This window comes from Anabrus simplex, chromosome 2, assembly GCF_040414725.1.
Source record: "Anabrus simplex isolate iqAnaSimp1 chromosome 2, ASM4041472v1, whole genome shotgun sequence".
Taxonomy (NCBI): Eukaryota; Metazoa; Arthropoda; class Insecta; order Orthoptera; family Tettigoniidae; genus Anabrus; species Anabrus simplex.
In genome coordinates, this window is record NC_090266.1 from 912,872,434 (window position 1) to 912,894,687 (window position 22,254).

General features: G+C 41.8%; 1 protein-coding gene across 4 annotated transcripts in view; it reads right to left on the reverse strand.

Moving 5' to 3' along the window:
* The window catches only part of LOC136864552 (dnaJ homolog subfamily C member 28), a 326,313-nt gene that overhangs the window by 38,324 nt on the left and 265,735 nt on the right, over nt 1–22,254 (reverse strand). For all 4 annotated transcript variants that reach the window (XM_068226331.1, XM_068226330.1, XM_068226333.1 and 1 more), the window contains one exon: nt 4,690–4,834. In XM_068226331.1, the coding sequence (XP_068082432.1) occupies nt 4,690–4,834 (145 nt within the window). The remainder of the gene's footprint in view (nt 1–4,689; nt 4,835–22,254) is intronic.

The window sequence follows — 22,254 nt, forward strand, 5'->3', positions numbered from 1 at the left end:
ACATTGGGTATAATTTACCCAATACATAAAAAGGGAGATAAGGCAGTATGTGGAAATTATCGAGGGATCACCTTGCTGGACGGAATGTACAAGGTTTTTGGTAAGGTACTAGCCTTAAGATTGGAATTATGGATGGAAAGAATATTAGGGGATTACCAAGCAGGTTTTAGAAAACATCGCTCTACTCTGGATCAGATATTTATATTACGACAAGTGCTAGAGAAATTTTATGAATATGACAAACAGCTACATCAGCTGTATGTGGATTTTAAACAGGCATATGACAGTCTAGATAGGGGTAAAATTTACAAGATTATGAAAGAATTTTGAATCCCAAGGAAATTGATTAGATTAACAGAAATGACTTTGAAAACAACAGTATGCAAGGTGAAAGTGGAGCAAGATCTGTCAGAGGAGTTTTTAGTGGAGAGAGGACTAAGACAGGGAGATGTACTTTCCGCACTGCTTTTTAACCTAGCATTGGAGAAAGTAATCCATCAATTGCCCATCAACCCAGGGGGAATCATTTTGAACAGATTAGTACAAGTGATAGCATATGCTGATGATGTAGCAATAATTGCAAGAAATGAAAGAGCTCTTGAAGAGAGCTACTCAGTATTAGAAGAGAAAGCATGGGACCTAGGACTAGAAGTGAATATAAACAAAACAAAATATATGAAGATGGGAGATACAGAGGGAGTAAGAGGAAGGACCCCAGTAAGATTGAATGGGAAGGAATATCAAAGAGTCACATCTTTCAAATATCTAGGCTCTATAATAACAGAGGACAATAAAACCTCCGTGGAAATACAGGAGAGGATAACAAGTGGAAACCGATGCTTTTACGCCTTGCAAAATATGTTTAAATCCAGGAATGTCAGCAGGAATATAAAAATTAAAATATGCACAACAGTACTAAGACCAATAGTTATGTATGGATCAGAATGCTGGGTGATGACCTCCAGAGAAGAACAGTGGCTGTTACGGAGGGGAAAGGAAGATATTGAGAAAGATATTCGGTGCAGTAAGAGAGCAGGATGGGTGGAGAATGAGGACAAATGTAGAGCTGCAAGGACTGTTTGGCCAGCCAGATATTGTTACTAAAATTAAGCAGGGAAGAATTAGGTGGGCCGGTCATGTTCAGAGAATAGCAGAAACCTGCACCGCTAAAAAGGTGTTTATAGGGAAACTTGATGGAAGGAGGAGGAGAGGAAGACCCAGGAAAAGATGGATTGATGATGTTGAGGATGACCTTAGAAAGTTAGGAGTTAAACGTTGGAGAAGAAAAGCTGAGGACCGAGATGAATGGAGGCAGGTGATAAAGGAGGCCAAGGACCTACAAGGACTGTAGCGCCGACCAGTAAGTAAGTAAGTGTCCGAGGACATGTTCAGCTCACCAGGTGCAGGTCTTTTGATTTGACGACCTGCGCGTCATGATGAGGACGAAATGTTGATGAAGATGACACATACACCAGGCCCCATGCCAGTAAAATTAACCAATGGTGGTTAAAATTCCCGACCCTGCTGGGAATCGACCCTGCCGAGAATCGAACCCAGGACCCCTCTGACCAAAGGCCAGCACACTAACCATTTAGCCATGGAGATGGGCGCTTGAAAGTTTATATTTTAATTTAAATGGGTACAGTACGTCAAATGATGTACTCTGTATGATAGCTAAAACTGTTTTATGATCTAGGCCATTGCATGAGCGTGGGCAGAGCCAAGGAGCCGGAAGCAGCTGACGTCTATCTAATAGTTTGTGCTGTAAAGACTAGATGGCGATATGTGGAGTCAAGGCACAAGCATATCTACAGCATTGTACCAGGCTGAGTATATTATGTTTATGAAATAAAATTGCACAGTATGGTACAGTGCATTCTGCAGTTAAAATACTTATTACTCATTTTGTAGACAGTAGTACTGCTTTCAAACAAATGTTGGAGGTTTGGCATCGTCAGATGTTGAAAGATGAATTCGCCCATTTTCCCAAATTGTCAATGCGGAAATCTATTTTAACTCAAGATCAATTGCAGATATTTTCAGGTACTCATGCGAGTCTTGTGAAAGAATTTTCCATCCGATTTAGAGATCTGGATGATTTATCTTCTTTCTTTCTTAATCCGTTTACCCTCCAGGGTTAGTTTTTCCCTCAGACTCAGTGAGGGATCCCACCTCAACCACCTCAAGGGCAGTGTCCTTTACCGTGAGACTTTGGGTTGGAAGGATAAAACAGTGAAGGAGGACCAGTACCTCACCCAGGCGGCTTCACCTGCTATGCTGAACATGGGCCTTGTTGGGGGGGATTGGAAGGGATAGAAAAGGAAGAGGCAAGGAAGAGGGAAGGAAGCGGCCTTGGCCTTAAGTTAGGTACCATCCAGGCATTTGCCTGGAGGAGAAGTGAGAAAATACGGAAAACCACTTTGAGGATGGCTGAGGAGCGAAACAAACCCTCTCTACTCGCTTGATCTTCCGAGTCTGAGTGGACCCCATTCCAGCCCTCATACCACTTTTCAAATTTTGTGGCAGAGCCAGGAATCAAATTCAAGCCTCCGGGGGGTGGCAGCTATTCACACTAACCACTGTACCACAGAGGTGGACACGATTTATCAGTTGATCTGAAAGTTTTTGCTGTGCCTTTCCCAACAGCTATTGTAATTGATTACATTACGCCTGATTTACAGTGGGAGTTGCTTACAATTCGATGTGATAGTGAACTGAAGGGTAAATATGAATCACCAACAAGCCTATCTCATTTTTGTGAACATTTTTCCAAATATGCACAAAATGGCTTCCAAACTTCTATTAATGTTTGGCTGAACATATCTGTGTGAGAAACTGTTCTCTCTAATGAACATAAGTAAATCTGCACAAAGAGCCACTCTAATTGATGCACACCTCACTGCTATTCTTCGAATTGCATTTGCAAGATCAATTGCATAAAATATAATTTGCCTTCTTCAACAAAAAGTTACGCACTCCTCCTCATCATCTGCTGAATGAAATTTCAGATATATAAGAACACATAGGCCTGTGTTTTGTTTATGGTGATTTATATTTATTCATGTATTTGTTTCTGTATTTAACCTAGAGCTAGTTTTTCATTCATTGTTTATGCTGTGTTCTTAACCAGTTTTTATGTTGGGCTAATGTTTTCTCACCGGGCGAGTTGGCCATGCGCGTAGAGGCGCGCGGCTGTGAGCTTGCATCCGGGAGATAGTAGGTTCGAATCCCACTATCGGCAGCCCTGAAGATGGTTTTCCGTGGTTTCCCATTTTCACACCAGGCAAATGCTGGGGCTGTACCTTAATTAAGGCCACGGCCGCTTCCTTCCAACTCCTAGGCCTTTCCTATCCCATCGTCGCCATAAGACCTATCTGTGTCGGTGCGACGTAAAGCCCCTAGCAAAAAAAAAAAAAAGTTTTCTCAGGATTATAGGTAGTAGTCAAAGGAGTATTTACGCATAACCTAATGAAAGAAATAAAATTAAACATATTTACTTAGCACCATAATCTAATGCACTGAATAGAATGAAACATTTGACACAACAAAAATGTTAAAAATTTAAATCATTTTTGATACGCGGCTTGTTCCCAGTTGTAACTCCAAGTTGTGCAAGGAGCTAAAGGGTTAACTTCCATCAGAGCACATACTCTGCTCTTTTTCCTGCCTGAGCTGGAGCTCTGCTCATTGAGCTGAATTTTGCCCACTTCTGATCTATGCACTCGGACCATCTATTTAGGCAGTAAGAAAAGTGCCATTCACAGGGTGTAGGAGTAGACACAAAGCAGTAACTACTCGACCTGTATGTTTATCAGACACTGAAAGGACCATAGCCAAAGTGAACTTTAACAAATGTTCATGTGTGAACAATCTGTGATTGTTTACATATCATAACTTACCATATTCAGTGTGAGTACAAATTTGATGGAATTCATAACATGTACAAGACAAAGATCTATCACAAAAATGTTCTAATTAAGGGTGATTAAAAAGTAAAGTCAATTTAGTGACATATGTTTACAGCTGGGTCAGGAACTCTAGCTACATGTGGTTAATTCCTCTGGTTCTGGGACAGGGTGTTTGTGTACATCTTAATGCACTCATCTTCATATACATACAACACACCACACTAGCAACCAGCACATAAACACACAAGAATGAATCTATCCTTCCATATAGGGTTGGTATCGAGAAAGGCATCTGGTTGTAAAATCGGGTTAAGTCCACATTAAGTGCTGACTCCAAGTAATTGGAAAAAGGCCAAGAAGAAGAAGAAGAAGACAATTTGATGAAACATGTCATTCCTGAATAATTACTTTCAGCTCATGAAGTGAGTCCTTGTTAATTACTTGGTCATTGTGTCATGAGTACAAACACTTCTGAAAATTAGAAAAATAACCTAGAAAGAACCATTTACTTCAAATCTGGGCATTCAAATTTAGAAGCAATGTTAGATGAACAAGTACCTAACAGAGCTCATTGAGATTACCTTCTGATTACCCAGCATCTAAAAATTAACAAGCAACATAATAATGCTTCCAACTCACAAATAAACATCTTTAACATCTCTTCTACATGTAGATTTCATGGGAATGTTTCAAGTGGATACAAACAAGTTTCAAAACACATATTTACAAGTAGAAACAGTTTTTCACAGCAAAGCTACACAAACTTTGAACAAACATTTACCTCATTTATTTTGTGAGTAACGAAGTCCACATATGGGTTGTTGCCTTTAGAAGGTAATGGTTTACCAGCTCCAGGTAAATTCTGGAAATCTCCTCTGGCCATTGACTCTTGAATCAGATCTTCCACTAGTCGATGTATTTCCGAGCTGAACAAAATGAGAATAAAATATAATCATCTCAAGAAGATTGCAAAGAAGATGGATTCTGACATCAACTTTCCATCAAAGGGAACAATATTGGAGATAAACACCAATCTGTCAATATAGGTTGTCACTTTATCATCCAGATAAAACATTTTAAGATATCATTTTCTTCACAGTATTGCAATTTTCAAACAGATGTTCCAATTATAACTATAGTGCACTATTTGACGACCTTCCAACAGAGTTGTACATTAAATAACAAGAACTGTAACAAAAATGAAGTTTTTCAGAAATATTTCATTCTAATAACCTCTTGAATTTTAAATTTCAATCATTTATTAATATACTCATGTTTCCAAGCCTATTTTTCTTCTCAGTAAACTAATAGGACATACAGATCATGGTAAATTTGACATCCGTCAGCAGCGTGATTATCATGGCTAGGAGTTAGTTTTAGTTGAAGTTAAAATTTTGTTATATGTTTAAGAATTAGGATATTTGGAGTGCTTTAAGACATAACTTGCCAACCCATGCTCATTGAGCAAGAGTGCCCTTAGCCGGCTCAGTGCTCGACTTTTTGGACTGTTTGCAGGCAGAGTTCGAAAGGTGATTCAGAGAAGTGCAGGAAATGCAAAATGAATTGACAGTTTATATAACACCATTTTCCATCCTGCCTGAAGATGTCACAGCCAACTACCATAGGAGTTGATCAGGTTACACTGCCATACAATCCTCAAGAGCAGTACTGTTCTACAAAAGATCTTCTACGATTTTATTAATATTTGTCCCAGCAAGAGCTGCCATGGCTATATGCACAGGTATGCTGATTTACTGTAATGTTTGGCTTGACGTATGTTTGAGAACAAATATTTTCAATAATGAACCTTAATAAGTCTAAAAGAAGATCATGCATCCAGTGAATGCAAAACATTTATTCCAACATAATTAAACTGGTAGCATCCAGGAGGTGCTAAGTTTCTACTTCAAAGAGATGAAGAAAATTGAGTTAAATTCAAAAAAGATCCAAATTTAGGTTGGATTATGTGAGCTAGAAAAACTAACACTTACACTTGTTTGGGTTAAATTTCAAACATAGAATTCTTTTGAATTTGAGAAATAATAATTTCTGTTTATATTTTTCCTTAAATATTTTTTCCTTTAAAATTCTGAAACTAGTGATTTTGTGAGAAAAATAATTCACTTTTACACTTTAAAATAACAATCCTTTATTTAAAACTGTGTTAAATTAGAAAATATCAAAATGTTATTATTGATTTAGTGGGATAAAATATAATTTGCATTTATATTTTGATAAAATAATTACCTTTGTTTATAAATGTGTTAAAATCAGAAATTTCAAAATTTTGTTTTGATTTTGGGAGACAAAACAACAATTAACTTTCTTTTGCAAATAATCACCCTTGTTTAAATATTTAATTTTTGTTTATTTTTAAAAGGCAGTTAAGTTCACTTTATGTCTAAATTCATGTTTATCATGAGGACGTAAGGTGAGACAGTCTTTCCCATATTGCTCTTTGGGGTGAACCTGCCTTACTCTGCTGTTCAGTCACTCCGTCATATCTATCTCACTCAGGGCAGTTACTCAGCTTAGTTGCAGGTCGGCTGCTCAGAGTTGCCCAGTGAGCAGTTGAGCTGTGAACATATGGTTTAACATACATTTTATTTTCCTTATTTGTCCATATTTTGGGGCATGATACATATTTTTACAAATTTAGAAAGCGTGCATATCTTTATAAAACTGAAAGTTTTATTTTAAATATGTTCCATATTTTGTGGTTACAAACTTATTCTTGTCAGATAACAATTTAAAATGTATTTTTTCTAGCATCTGTATTTCAAACCTGGGTTTTTGAATTTCTGTAGAATGTTGAAAACAAGTTGTGAGGTATGCACATTCTTTGGTTTATTGCTGGGCCTCAGTTTTGGCTTTATTAGTCAACCCCCATTACAATAGAATTTCTTAATGTGACCACCTCATGTCTGGTCCAGGCAATTAGCAGAGCATTCCAGTTAGATTAACCTGTTCTTCTCAGTACTTCATGAACCATCAACAGTTGCGTATGAGCTATGAGTGCATCTTCAGTGTAGTGATATATCCACTCATTCAATGTATTAAATAGTTAAATTGCCACAAGATTGTGAGTTCTCAACTGTAATATTACAATTGTATGTAACTGAATTTCCAAATGAAGGGCTATCAACAGATGGTAAACTAATTTTGTGTAATGCCTGCCAGAAAACTCAGTGATAACCAAGAATCGAGGGTATAGCAATATGTGAAAAATCAATGCAACATTAATTGGTGAATCAAGTGTGGACCTAGATCCGGATTTATCTCCTGATGATGTTGCAAGGTTTAGTGTATCACTTCTTGTGATGATGAAGCAAGTTCAGCAAGTACAAAGCAATTTTAAGAGAATAGACACAGTTTCACTTTAGAAAATTTAAAACAGTGTTTTGTTAACTACTGCTTTGCAAATAGGCGCTTCTCATTAAAAGATTAAGATGTGCCCCTACCACAAAAAAAAAAAAGTACCTACAGCTCAAAATAAAATCCCAATTATACATGTAAGGAGGTTATAAATTTTATTCCGTGACTTTCGTTTAAATTATTGTGTAACATGTATGTAGTCCATATTTTACGCCATAGTTTGAGAATTTTTAGCCTATATATGTACATATTTAGCAATTTTTTATTACATATAAATCCTAGCCCTGGTAATTATATTTTATGTGAAAGTGGTTCATAATATACACATTTCATGATATTATTCATTCTCAACTTATATTTCCTAATATTGGCTGTTCCAAAGCAGGTTTCTTTAACTTTTCGTCAGTATTCCGAAGTAAATCAATGCCTCTATACTCTATTGGAATGTCGAAATTGAATCTCCTATGTGTCTCCTGATTTCTAAATTATCTAGAAAAACATCACATCACTGCAATCACTAGGTAGCCACTTCATCTCAAATAAACATGAAGCATGTGAAAGATCATATTCAATACATGGAGCTAAAAGTAAGGCAGTGGCCAAAAGTATGAGACTCATCTGATATAATATTCTTGGATACTATTCTATGGCACTACAGCACTGATAAACCTTGGCCTACCAAGCAACTGCTGCTCAGCCCAATAGCCTGCAGATTACAAGGTCCCACATGGTCGGTGCAACAAATCCTTTTGGTTGTTGTTTTAGCCTTTCTAGACCAGGGCTGCTATAGTAAAGTAAATTCGTGTCCTCATCCTGAAGTGTTGCAAATCTTTTCAGGCATACCCCAATGGGGATGAGCTGCATGTACAAATTCAACCACATACCAGCTCTCCTGCCAATCTTAAGTTTCTGGCAGTACCAGGAATCGAACCGGGGCCTGAGGATGGCAGCTACTAGTGCTAACCATTATGCTATGGAAGAGGACAGGGCTGCTATAATACTATGAGATAACTCCTCAAATGTTCTCATGTAGGCTGGGTGGACCTCAAACCAACCCTCAGATCCAAGTAAAAATCCCTGACCTGGCTGGGAATTGAACCAGGGGCTTCCGGGTGAGGCTGACATACTAACCCTGCCTGCAGAATACTGAGACATTGTAATAATCATGTCTAGCTCAATTTTCCTCATTCAACTCCAAATCAATCCTTACTTTAACTACAGATAGATATTTTAACGTTATCAATACTGTTTTATCATTAACTTTCTGGAATCCTGTTCTATAAGCAGGCAGACACTTAGAAGGAGTGGATGAATATAAACAAATTATTTTTATCCTAGTTTACTCTTGAGAACAGAAAAGACATACCTGTAATGTCAATGAGGAAATGATGAGGGAGAAAGAAAGTGAAGTAAAGTGAAGGTAATTCTTTACCATCACATTCATTTTCAATTTATTTGGGTTAGAAATTATGGTCTTTAGAACTTATAATCAATCAAGGTATGTTTTTACTTCTTCCCTTGTTTCCATGCAGGGTCATAACTCTCTTTTTTATTTTTGCTTGATACAGAGTTCTTTTCCAGGTAAAGCCATGAACTTATCAATGACTGGAGAACCATTACTATATTTGATGTAAATCATGTGCTGTCTGTGTCATCTGGTTCCTTGGATGAATGTTCAGCATCGAGGCCTTTGGATCGGAGGGTCCTGGGTTTAATTCCTGGCCAGGTTGCGCACTTTAATTGTATGTGGTTAATTAATCTGACATGGGATCAGATGTTTGTGTTTGCCCCAGCACACTCGTCACCATAAAAACACATTCACTCACACCACACTACACTACACTACACAACCAAACACCACAGATACAAACAAAAGTGAATACATCCCTTTACATAAGGTTTGCATCAGGAAGGACATTCAGCCATAAAATGGGGCCAAGTCCACACATGCAACAAAAGTTCACACCCACGAGGTGTGAGAAAGGTGACGGGGGGGGGGAAGGAAGAATATGCTCTTTGTTTCATTTTGCATATCTTTCCCTTGGATCTCAGTCCAATACACCTGAGGTGAATTCTCTGGTTAAAACTTTATGAGCTTGCTCAGTGGATTATATTCAAATTCTGAACATCGTTCAGGAGGATAAAAAGACTCTATTGTGCGTTATCAGTTTTCAGTTTTTGAAATATGGCTATTAAAACACATATTATGAAGAAGTCTTGGCATGATACAGTACAATATTCAATATATATATATATAAGGTTATATATATATAGCGTTTTCAAGGTTTTTTAATAAACTTGAACATCAATTTTATTGGAGTTACAGGATTATGATACGAGATTTGAATGAAATGGAGCTCTTAAACTGGAATGAATATAAGAATTTGTTTTTATAAGAATGTGAACTGCGTGTTAATATTATGTTGATGGAAGAAACATTGAAATTAAGCCCCTTTATTCATGCACATTTTCTACACAATGTTACAATAAATGGTCAATTGTTTCATGACACTGAACTTTATGACATTTTTGAGTTAATTATACATTTACATTGTCCTTTAGAGCACACTTTGACTGAATGGTCAGCAAACGGGTCTTCATTTCAGAGAGCCCTGGGTTTGATTCCTAGCCAGGCCGTGGATTTTAACTGTGTATGTTCCATTCCACTGACTTAGGATCTGGGTATTTGTGTTCATCTCACACTTCTCTTCAGCTACACACAACACACCACAATACTAACCACCATAGAAACATGCAATAGTTAATACAGCCCTCCACATACGGTTGGCAATGAGGAGGGCATCCAGCAATAAAATCGGCCAAATCCATATCAATTGCAGACCCCAATAAAATGGGGAAAAGTCAAGAAGAAGAATTATCCTTCAGAGCACACTTGAGGTAAACATTCGTAAAACACGTGGAAATCACTTGCTCATAGTATGTTTGAGCTGCTGTAAATGAATGAATATTTCAGTTTTGATTTTCAATAACTTACAGTACAGCTGGGATACCCATGTCTATAACTTTGATTATATGCTCTGAAAGAGCACTTCTGTCAGCTGTAAAATTCAACTTGATGTCAATCGTACCAGATGAACTACTTCCACAGCCACTGAATATCAGTGATGGTAGGTTTCCTTGGATGAACAGACTAGTATAAAGAAACTTTGTGACAAGATTTAAAGAATTTGTAATCCAGATATTGGACTTCGCATGCTCTCAGCTTCTGGTAGGCAGTGGCATATGCTTCTACCTTACCTGCCTGTGAGAAAATACAAGTATATCAAAACTCAATGGCACAACTTCAAGAATAGATTCCTCATACAGAGAGGAGGAATAAAAAGTACGAAAACATGGGTTCGGGAATGTATTACTACAAAGTTATGCAACCGATTAGCAAAGTTAGTACAATCTCACACTCCCAATACTGTTACACTGTTACGAATACATCTGTAACACCAGCTGGAACACTCTGGTCATTACCAACATTGTTGCACTCTTACACTGAACACGTCCATAACTGCAGCTGGAATACTCTTGTCACTACCAACACCACTGCACTGCTACACTGAATATGTCCATAAGGCCTGCCGGAATGCCCTGGTCACATATCAGAGGAAATACTCAAAGTGATCTCCTCCTGCCTGAAAACCAGCTTCCACTCACCGTCGCATTGATCTCCGCAAACAACCAAAAATGCCCACTGTAGAGCATACTGTCTGACAGGCTGCCTCAATCTGCACATGGAGAATTGATTCATCAGCAATGTCAGTGGCATACATGACTGACTTTACATGTCCCCACAAGTCTAGGGGGTTTAAGTTGGGAGAGCATGGTGGCCAAGGAATCAGCCCACCTCCACCTATCCTACAACCAAGATAAAGTGTATTAATGTGTCTGCAGAAAGACAGACTGAATTGTGTGGAAGCACCATCGTGCAGGATGCTCGTGCTAGTGGCACAGTGTCCAAGTAATCAGGCAATGTAGTACACAGGAAATCTGTGCAGGTCTGTCCAGTAAGCCTGCCCAGAAGAACGTCGAGTCCCAACAAGCAAACACCAACAATCCCCTCCCAGATCTTAATGGAGAAGCTTCATTGGCGGGATGATTGGAAAGATGCACAGGGATTTGTGCCCACCAACACACGCTGGTTACGGAAATTCTGGACTCCTTCCCTAGTGAATGTCGCCTCATCCATGAACACCACAAGAGCTGTGAAGTTAGGCATCATATTACTACACTGTTCCAGGAACCATCAGAAGAACATCACTCTTGCGGGATAATCACAGGAGACAAGGCTTGTATATGTTGTAGATGATATGGATAAAAGTGGTGTTCTCATAGCAGTCTCCTGATTGTTATGCACGACACATTCCTCTGTAGACCAAATCTCCTTGTGCTGACTCAAGGTCTTTGATATACTGTGTTGAGTACATCATCTTCCTTCTTCTGAGGGGTTGTACTTCTTGGCCATCCTCTGGTGCCTGGTGGCCATGCAAAACTGCTGTGTTTGCATAGGCATCAGGCATGTTCATCTCTACTGTTTATACTGATTAATTCTGCCTGACTGGCCAAGCAAGAAAAGAGTGGGGTGTGTTTTAATCCTGGGTAGGATACGAATTCCTGTCCTGGCCAAGACGAAGTGCAATCGCTTAATAATGTAACTGATATAGTGGAGCCTGTAGGCGAGTGTGACCTCTTGCACTATCATTATTACATCAATATAGCAAGTGTTCTCCCCTCTTTGAAGTAACATAAAGCACCATGCCAATTGATTTTTAATAACAATTATTATAATAAAATACATTAATGTGGATGTGATGATTTCAACACAAGTATTGCTGTATACAAAGTAACTGAATAGATCTCATAACTACTAAATTATTGCATCAATTTTTTAAATAATCAAAACTGAGCATACTGTTATTTTCTATGTACAAACCATTTTCATCTATGATATAATACATAATATTCATTATTATTAAGCAAACAATAACATTCTTTTCCTCTAAATAAATTAATATAACTATATAAATACTGTAACGAAATAAGTATTAATTTATTATATTTAAAGAAAAATGTTAAAATACATTGAAATGCCATATCAATGCAAGAATCTACAGTATGTAAAGTAGCTGAAGAGATCTCATAACTAGTATATTTTTATATCAATATTTTTATGATGATGATGCTTGTTGTTTAAAGAGGCCTAATATCTAGGTCATCGGCTTCTGATATCATTGTTTTAAAGGAGCATAACAAAACACAGTAAACTGTTCTTCATGTAAAAAGCAATATGTCTCTATATAATATTGACTCATCAGTGAACAAACACCAGGATCCTGGTGTAGGGGTAGCATGCCTGCCTCTTACCTGGATGCCCCAGGTTCGATTCCCAGCCAGGTCAGGGAATTTTACTTGGATATGAGGATGGTTCAAGGTCCACTCAGCCTACGTGATTTTGAGGAGCTATCTGATGGTGAGATTACTGGCCCCCTTCTAGAAAGCCAATAAACGGTCAAGAGAATTTGTCACACTGACCACATGTCATCTTGCAATCTGTACGCCTCTGGGCTGAACAACGATCGATTGGCTGTTGTGCCTTGGTGTGGGAAGTACTGAACAAACAATAATAAGCCTACATAGGAGAAGTAATCATATATATTGTTCCTTTAAACAAATAAATATATGAATATGTATACAAACTAAATTTATGAACTTAAACGTAAAAAACAAAATATAAATACCGCTGGTTTTCAGTTATATGTTTTCTTGGATAACAACAAGGCCATTAACCTTATATGACTGTTTACCTCCTACTAAGAGCCCTGAACAGCTGAAAACTTTCTCATAAGGGGCACTTGTAACTGGGTTTGCTTTGACTGGCAAAATGGCAGTCTACTCTACTCTTTTTCCACCACAGAAGTAAATTATCATCACCAATCTGCAGGTCTACAATTATATTACAAGTTATAAATCTCATCGTTGGGTCCATTTTGAACAACATATACCTTTCTGAAAGAATATTTCTTGAGGGTCCACCTTTTCAATACATTACAATAGGCACTCACTAATCGCACGTTCAATAGTCCGACATTTACAGTAATCGGACGTTTTCAATGCTTTTTATGTGGGAATGGTCAGCTCTATAGTCAGACAGTTTTGATGGGTGACCGCTCTGTAATCGGACAAATGCAAGTTCATTGCACTCCACCCCTACTACTCCTATTGCTTGGCCCCACTACAGATAGGTTATTATTAGGCAGTGTCAGTCAGTCTTAGCAAAGTGTAGCATCATAACCTTAACGTGTGTGTACTTAACTGTTAAGTGACTGTAAGTGTTACAGTTTAGTTCAGTGTGTTTAGTGTTAACGGGAGTTTACATAAATAAAGTACAATATACTGTACAGGTTGCTAACATAGCTCGAACACATAATATTCCGCGCACTACCATCTACTCGATCAAGAGTAGCAGAGAGAACATTGAGAAGTTTGTAAAAGATGCTGAAGGTGGTTCTTCTTTACGGCAAACTGTGAATGCAGGTGAATTTTCTAAGATGGAAGAAGCACTTTACTCTTGGTTTATAAAAGAACGTGTTCACCACACCCCCATTAATGCTGAAGTGTTAAAAGAAAAATCTTTAATTTTTTATGACAAAATTTATGGAAAAGATTATTTTAGAGCAAGTGATGGTTGTTTACAAAATTTAAAGTGCGGTATGGTATTCGTCTGTTGACTGTGACCGGAGAAAAATTGTCTAGTGATGATGCAGCTGTAGAGCTGTTTATTAAACTTTTTCTAGAGCATGTAGATGAACTAGGTCTTACAGGTGACCAGGTGTACAGTACAGATGAAAGTGGATTATTTTGGAAATTATTGCCACAAAAAAGTTACGTTCATCAAAATGAAGCTTGTGCACCTGGTTTCAAAGTTCCAAAAGACCGAATAACCATTTTACCCTGCTAAAATGCCACTGGAACACACAAATTGAAACTTTTGGTTCTTGGTAAGGCTTAGAATCTGCAGTCATTTAAAAATGTAAATTTGCCTGTCACTTATAAAGGTCAAAATAAGGCATGGATGACAAAAGAAATCTTCCATGAATGGTTCCATACTAATTTTGTACACCAAGTATGCTCATTTCTCAAAAAAAAGAATTTTCTGAAAAGGCGCTACTCGTCTTTGATAATGCACCAGGACATGGACCAAATAATGTGTTAATGTTAAAAAACGGATGCATTAAGGCTCTTTTCATGCCTCCAAACTGCACTCCCCTGTTACAACCAATGGACCAAAACATAATCGAAATGGTGAAAAAGAGGTTACAAAAAAAAAAAAAATTTGCTTGAGGCTGTTAGCTGTAATGCTGACATCACTGTGACTTTGAAATCAATCAACTTGAAAGACCCAGTATTCATGGTTGCAGCAGCCCGGGATACTGTACCTCAATCAGCACTAATATCGTCATGGAAGAAGTTATGGCCTTCACTGGACTCAGCTGAAGAAGGGCAAGATTCTTTTGATCCAGAAGATTTAATGCCATTAGCAGACCTGATAGAGTCAGCAGTAAAGCAGGCCCAAGACAAGGAGCTTCAACAAGTCGACATTCAAGATTGGTGTGACGAAAATATAGACTTTCAAGAGGCAATAACTGATGATGAAATTATAGCAGAGCTAGATTCATCAAACCGAGAAGAAGCTGAAGACTCATTCGAGGTGTTACCAAAGACAACTGTAAAAACTGAAGTTGCGCTCTCTGCCTTCGAAACCTGTATCAAATGGGGAGAAGAAAACTCTGCAGCAACCAGCACTTTATCTACATTACGAAAGTTGAAGAGTGATGTACTTGTAAAAATATATAAAGGGAAGAAACAATCTACAATAGATAATTTTTTCATTTACAGTAAAATGAAAACATGTGAGAAGAGTACGTACAAATAATACTGTAACGAGTTGGCGGGGTAGTAGGATCAATTAACACTAGACTGGTAGCTTCAATACTAAGATTTATTAGCTACACATAACTTTTGCTCATAACATACACTTACGCAGTTTGCCCGCTCTCTCTCCCTTCATTTCTCACTTGTTCTCACACTACACTGTTTTACACTCACACATAAGGTCCCGCGTCGCATGGCTACACGTTCTATCCTTCGGCGACAATCCGCACTGTAGCACACTAGTCCGATAATCACGGCAGTTCACATACTCCACTACACTGGCAGTCGCTCACGACTGAACCACATCAACTTCTAACTCAGTCTAACTCTCACCAACTCCAGGCAGGTCATTCCTCTCTTATATATCTGCGCTGGCCCTTCTAGAATAGTTTGGATGCTCGATGGATCCTCCAGGAATCTCGCGAGATGGAACACTCCAGATTAATTGTGGAGTCATTTCCATACTCCTCTGTTACGGGACCGCGGGCAGAAGCGAGCGGGGCATGGCGTAGCACTTAAGTGCTGTTCGTGATTGGCGCAGTTGAAGCGTAAGGGGTGGGCCTATACGGTGCTGGGCTGCGCCCACTGCCAGTTGGCATGGCGGACACTATAACCATTACACTGCCCCCTCCTCAAGGCTGCTCGTCCTGAGCTGCTCCACAATACAGTGCCAAACGATCCAGGTGAACAACCATCATCTTCCCTTGGGGAGGCCGTCGGATCCGGTAGACGACGTCGCTGATCCTGGTGACGATTGTATATGGGCCTTCCCATTGTGGCTGCAGCTTCGGTGACTTCCCTTTCGTCCCCACTGGACGGTATAGCCACACTCTGTCATCTTCCTGGAAACCCGCAGAGTTCGCGAGCAAGTCGTAGCGGGCTTTCATCTGGTCGCTGGCTACCCTTAGATGACGTCGGGCATAATTGTGGATGTCGTTGAGCCGATCCACCAACTCCCATGTATAGTCTGTCGCTTCATGCTGCTGGTCTGGTGCAGACCCGAACATTAGATCGCATGGCAGACCATGTTGGCAGGTGTCATGTCCGTCGTCTCATGGGTGGATGCTCGATAGGCCATCAAGAGAAGGGGACCCTCTCATCCCAGTCCTTCTGGTGCGCAGAAACCACCTTCCTGAGGTGCTCCTCGACGGTTTTCACAAAACGCTCCACCATACCATCTGACTGAGGGTGGAGAGGCGTCCTACTTGTCTTCCGCAGTCCCAAGCCTTGCAGAACCTCTTGCATCAACCTGGACTCAAAGTTTCTGCCTTGGTTGCTATGAAGTTCTCTCGGGACTCCGAATCAACAGAAGAAGTTCTTGACCAAGACGTCGGCCACTGTCGATGCCTCTTGGTTCGGGATAGCGTAGACCTCCGGCCACTTAGTGAAGTAGTCCATAGCCAGGAGTAGGTAAAGGTTCCCGGCGTCAGATTTGGGGAATGGTCCAACGACATCAATGGCCATCCTCTCGAATGGTGCTCCAACATTGTACTGCATCATTTGGCCCCTACTCCTGGTACGTGGGCCCCGGCTCACCGTGCAGGTGTCACACAGCTGGCACATCCTCTCAACATCGTTCCTCAAGTGCACCCAGTAGTAACACTGTCAGGCATGATCTAATGTCTTATTCAATCCCAAGTGGCCGGCAGTAGCGCCCACATGCAACTCAGTCAGCACCTCTTTTCTCATGCTCCTGGGGATTATCAGCTGTGCAGTGTGCTTCTTTCCTTGGTTGATTCCCACGTGCGGGTAAGTACCCCGTGACTAACCATGAGAGACGACCACTGGGCCCAGTACGCCTTATAGGTTGGACTGCGTTCGGTGATGTCTTTCCATTCCGGCCTCTGCCCCGACTCTACTTCTCATAAGATCAGCCCGATGTCGTCGTCCTTCAGCTGCTCCCTCCTGATGGCATCTCGATCCCATCTTTCAGCAGCGGTGGCCTTCATGGCCCGGACGTCACCAATGCCTGCCTGTCTCTCCAATTTCTGGCAGTGTGTACAGTTCACAGGGCACAGTCTTCTCGATAGAGCGTCGGCGTTGCAGTGCTTCTTTCCTTGTCAGTGCTCGGTGGTGAAGTCGTACTTCCGAATGCATTGCACCCAGCGAGCTGTCTGTCCTTCCAGGTTTCTGAAGCTTAGGAGCCAGGTCGATGCGGAGTGGTCGGTGCGCAGGCGGAAAGGCTGCCCATACAGATACTTGTGGAAGTGCTCCAAGGTCTTCACGATGGCCAGCAATTCCCGATGCGTCACGCAGTAATTTCTCTCAGCTATTGACAACGTCTTGCTGAAATAGGCAATCACCTTCTCCTGGCCGTCTTGCGCTTGTGACAGTACCCCACCAATTCCCACGTCGCTGGCGTCGGTATCGACGATGAACTTCTCCCCAGGCTTGGGGTATCCGAGGATGGGTGCCGTACGCAGAGACTTCTTCAGCTTCTGGAAGGCAGCCTCCGCCTCGCTTGACCATTGGAAAGACCTCCTCTCCTCGGTGAGCCATGTAAGAAGCTTTGAGATGTCCGCGTAGCCAGCTATAAATCTGTGGTAATACGTGCAAAGGCCGAGAAAACTCTTTAGTTCTCGCTTGTCCTTCGGCACCGGCCAGTCCCTGACAGCTTCTAACTTCTCCGGATCCGTGGCTCCACACTCCGACGACAAGATGAGGCCCAGGTAGCGGACCTCCTCCTGGAACAGGTGGCATTTTCCGGGATTTAACTTTAGGTGAGCCCCACGTAGCCTCTCGAACACTTTCCGCAGGTTCTCCATGTGCTCTTTGAACGTGCGTCCCACAATAATTATGTTGTCCAGGTACACGAGGCAAGCGTCGTGAGTTAGCCCCTCAGCACTGCCCCCATTAGTCGCTCGAAAGTCGCCGGCACATTGCAGAGGCCGAAGGGCATCACAGTGAACTGGTAGAGCCCTTGGCCGGTTGAAAACGCCGTCTTCTCCTTGTCTTCCGGATGGAGCGCTATTTGCCAGTATCCAAACTTCAGGTCCAGAGTCGAAAACCACTGGGCTCCAGATAACGTGTCCTGGGTGTCATCTATCCGAGGTAACGGGAAACAGTCCTTCTTCGTGACGTCGTTCAACTTCCGGTAATCGACGCAGAAACGGAGTTCACCATTCTTTTTCTTCACCAGGACGACTGGCGATGACCACGGGCTGTCCGACTCCTCGATGACTCTCCACTGCTTCATGTCATCTAGCATCTGGTCGATTTCTACCTTCTTCGCCAGGGGTAATCTACGAGGTGACTGTTGGATTGGAGCGGTGTCGCCGGTGTTAATGCGATGGTACGCTCTGTCCGTCTTTCCGTTGTCACCTCCGGTAGCAGTGAAAATCTCCTGAAACTCATGGATTAGTTCGTTAAACTCCCTGAGCTGTCTCGCCTCTAAATGTTTCCGGGCGTCGGATATAATCTTCCAGAGCTTATCCAATCCTTCGCCTGCTTCCAGGGTTTGTGCGTCTTCGTCGTACACTAGCATGACGCACGTGACTGGTTCACAAGTCCCAGGCTCGTTTCCGCTGGGTACCCTCTGCTCCCGCGACGTCGAATTCAATATTCGTACTGGCACGCAGCTTCGTGCCGGAACGAGCGCCCTGGCCAGGTAGAGTCCTTGATCGGTGGTCGGCGAACCGGGTTCCACGAGCACGCTGTCCCCTTGTATAGGTTCCTCTAACCGTGCCGTAACCATAACCTCGCTGTTGGCTGGTATCCCTTCGTTGCTGGCCAACGTTAACCACACTACTCAAGGTTGCGTCCCTGGGCGTCGCAGCATTACCTCTTGTTTGCCGAGCCACAATACACGTCGTCCCACGTCGACAGTCACCTCGTATTTCCGTAGCGCGTCTGGGCCCAGGATGACCTCATCCGTGATGGCGGCGACGAAGGCCCAGACTCGTAGGCGTCGTCGTCCCAGCGTCAGTTGAAGTAGCGCCTCCTTCAATACAGGGATGGTGTCTCCTGAGGCCGTTCGCAGCAGATAAGGGCGGTGGGGTTCCCTCTCTGGCTGTCCCTCAGCGATGTTCGGCCTGGCGATGGTCAATGCCGCCCACCTGTCCATTGTGACTCGGTACGGCCTGTCTCCGAGCCACCCGTCGGCGATCAAGCTGTCGTCGCTCCGCTCGGTGACCACATTTAGCGTGAAATGAGGGGACGGTAGTGACGGTGCCGACGAGCCCCTCTCCTTGTCGGCCCATACTCGTTTCCCTGAGCAGGGGCCGCCTCCATATGGCAGCTCCTCCGCAGGTGGCCACGCTCCCCGCAATTCCAACAGGTGATCTCGTTGGTACGTCGGCGTGCGGCATTCTCCCGTAACGGCACGGGTTTCCGGCGCGTCCTCGCTTCTCACGGCTCGCATTCTTGGTGACGGTGCCGCCATTTCCTTCACTGCCTCCACCCTCAGGGCTAATGTCAGGGCCTCTCTGAGGTCATGCTCCCCGCTGAGCATCAGCTTTTGACGGATCTCAGCACCGCAGAGCCCATCAATGAATGTATAGGCTGCCTCCCGCTGAATGTGGTCCAGAGGCAGCCCACCCAGAGCCCTGTGGGCTAGCTGCTCCACATCTTGCGTGAATTCTTGCAGCGTCTCATTAGCGCGCTGGGTCCTCTTCCTCAGCTAGACTCGGTAGGCGGCTGCCGGCTGGAGGTCACCGTACCGGCTGTCGAGCGCTCTAACGATCTCATCGTAGGTGGCACCCGGCTGAAGGCTGTGTAGTACTTCCGCTGCTGGTCCTTGCAGTGCGGCGATTAGGTACACGGCCCTTTCCTCCGATGTCCAACCATTGTGCCCGCACACGGTCTCGACTAAACCATACGGTCTCGAATTGGGCCTGGAAGGTCCGCCAAGATGTTGTCCCATTTAATGTCAAAAACTTCATTTTTAATCTGTATTGAATCCAGATTTACATTTAGGAGTGAGGGTAATTGTTTCCACCTATTCAATACTACAACAGTGTAACGTCATTAATACATCACGTATTTATTAGATTTCAACATTTGGGCCTGCAAACACAAATGCCGAAACCGGTCCCAATGTTGAAATCTAATAAATAAGTGATGTATTAATGATATCACACTGTTGTAGTATTGAATAGGTGGAAACAATTACCCTCAATCCTAAATGTAAAGATGTTGTCCCGTCGAAGCACGGGGGTTTTACTTTCCCCCGCACACGGTCTCGACTGAACCACACGGTCTCGAATTGGGCCTGGAAGGTCCGCCAAGATGTTGTCCCATTTAATGTCAAAAACTTCATTTTTAATCCGTATTGAATCCAGATTTACATTTAGGAGTGAGGTAATTGTTTCCACCTATTCAATACTACAACAGTGTAACGTCATTAATACATCACGTATTTATTAGATTTCAACATTGGGCCTGCAAACACAAATGCCGAAACCGGTCCCAATGTTGAAATCTAATAAATAAGTGATGTATTAATGATATCACACTGTTGTAGTATTGAATAGGTGGAAACAATTACCCTCAATCCTAAATGTAAAGATGTTGTCCCGCCCCGAAGCACTGGGGTTTTACTTTCCCAGCGCTGGAGATGCTGTTGCTGCAGGTGTGTAACCATACGTATGTACGATCCCCGAGTTTTTAGGTTAGAATATTTTCGTATATAGTTCGTAATGTTAAAATCATGTAATTTTGTTTATTTAGAATGTAAAAACGTAGTATTATAAGAAGAATGTGTAATTAGGGAATATGGCACATGTGCATTATTATATTTTGTATAAATTTCCGTTTGGGTAAGAGTCTGTAAATATGGCCTAGCCGTAAGGATTGTGCAACCGGGAAAACAGCGACTATATCGGGAAGGACGGTTGAGGTCAGTTGTGTGTGTGTTGCAACTAAGTGGCTTGGAAACACGGGGTACGGTAGGTTGTATCGGTTGAAGAATTGGAGTGGATCAATGTGGACATACATGAGTGGACGTTCTATGTCACATCAAATACTCGATAGCCAATGCGAGGGCTTTGTTTTGAGCGAGGTTTGGGTTGACTGAGTGAGGCGGGAAGAAGTGCCTGTGTTCAATCAATACTGATCTGCATTTAGGGCAGTCGCCCAGGTGGCAGATTCCCTATCTGTTGCTTTCCTAGCCTTTTCCGAAATGATTTCAAAGAAATTGGAAATTTATTGAACATCTCCCTTGGTAAGTTATTCCAATCCCTAACTCCCCTTCCTATAAATGAATATTTGCCCCAGTTTGTCCTCTTCAATTCCAACTTTAACTTCATATTGTGATCTTTCCTACTTTTATAAACGCATTTCAAACTTATTCGTCTACTAATGTCTACCACGCCATCTCTCCGCTGACAGCTCGGAACATACCACTTAGTCGAGTAGCTCTTCTTCTTTCTCTCAGTTCTTCCCAACCCAAACATTGCAACATTTTTGTAACGCTACTCTTTTGTCGGAAATCACTCAGAACAAATCGAGCTGCTTTTCTTTGGATTTTTTCCAGTTCTTGAATCAGGTAATCCTGGTGAGGGTCCCATACACTGGAACCATACTCTAGTTGGGGTCTTGCCAGAGACTTATATGCTCTCTCCTTTACATCCTTACTACAACCCCTAAACACCCTCATAACCATGTGCAGAGATCGGTACCCTTTATTTACAATCCCATTTATGTGATTACCCCAATGAAGGTCTTTCCTTATATTAACACCTAGATACTTACAGTGATCCCCAAAAGGAACTTTCACCCCATCAACGCAGTAATTAAAACTTTTCCTATTTGTGAAACTCACAACCTGACTTTTAACCCCGTTTATCAACATACCATTACCTGCTGTCCATCTCACAACATTTTCGAGATCACGTTGCAGTTGCTCACAATCTTGTAACTTATTTATCACTCTATATAGAATAACATCATCCGAAAAAGCCTTACCTCCGATTCCACTCCTTTACTCATATCATTTATATATATAAGAAAACATAAAGGTCCGATAACACTGCCCTGAGGAACTCCCCTCTCAACTATTACAGGGTCAGACAAAACTTCACCTACTCTAACT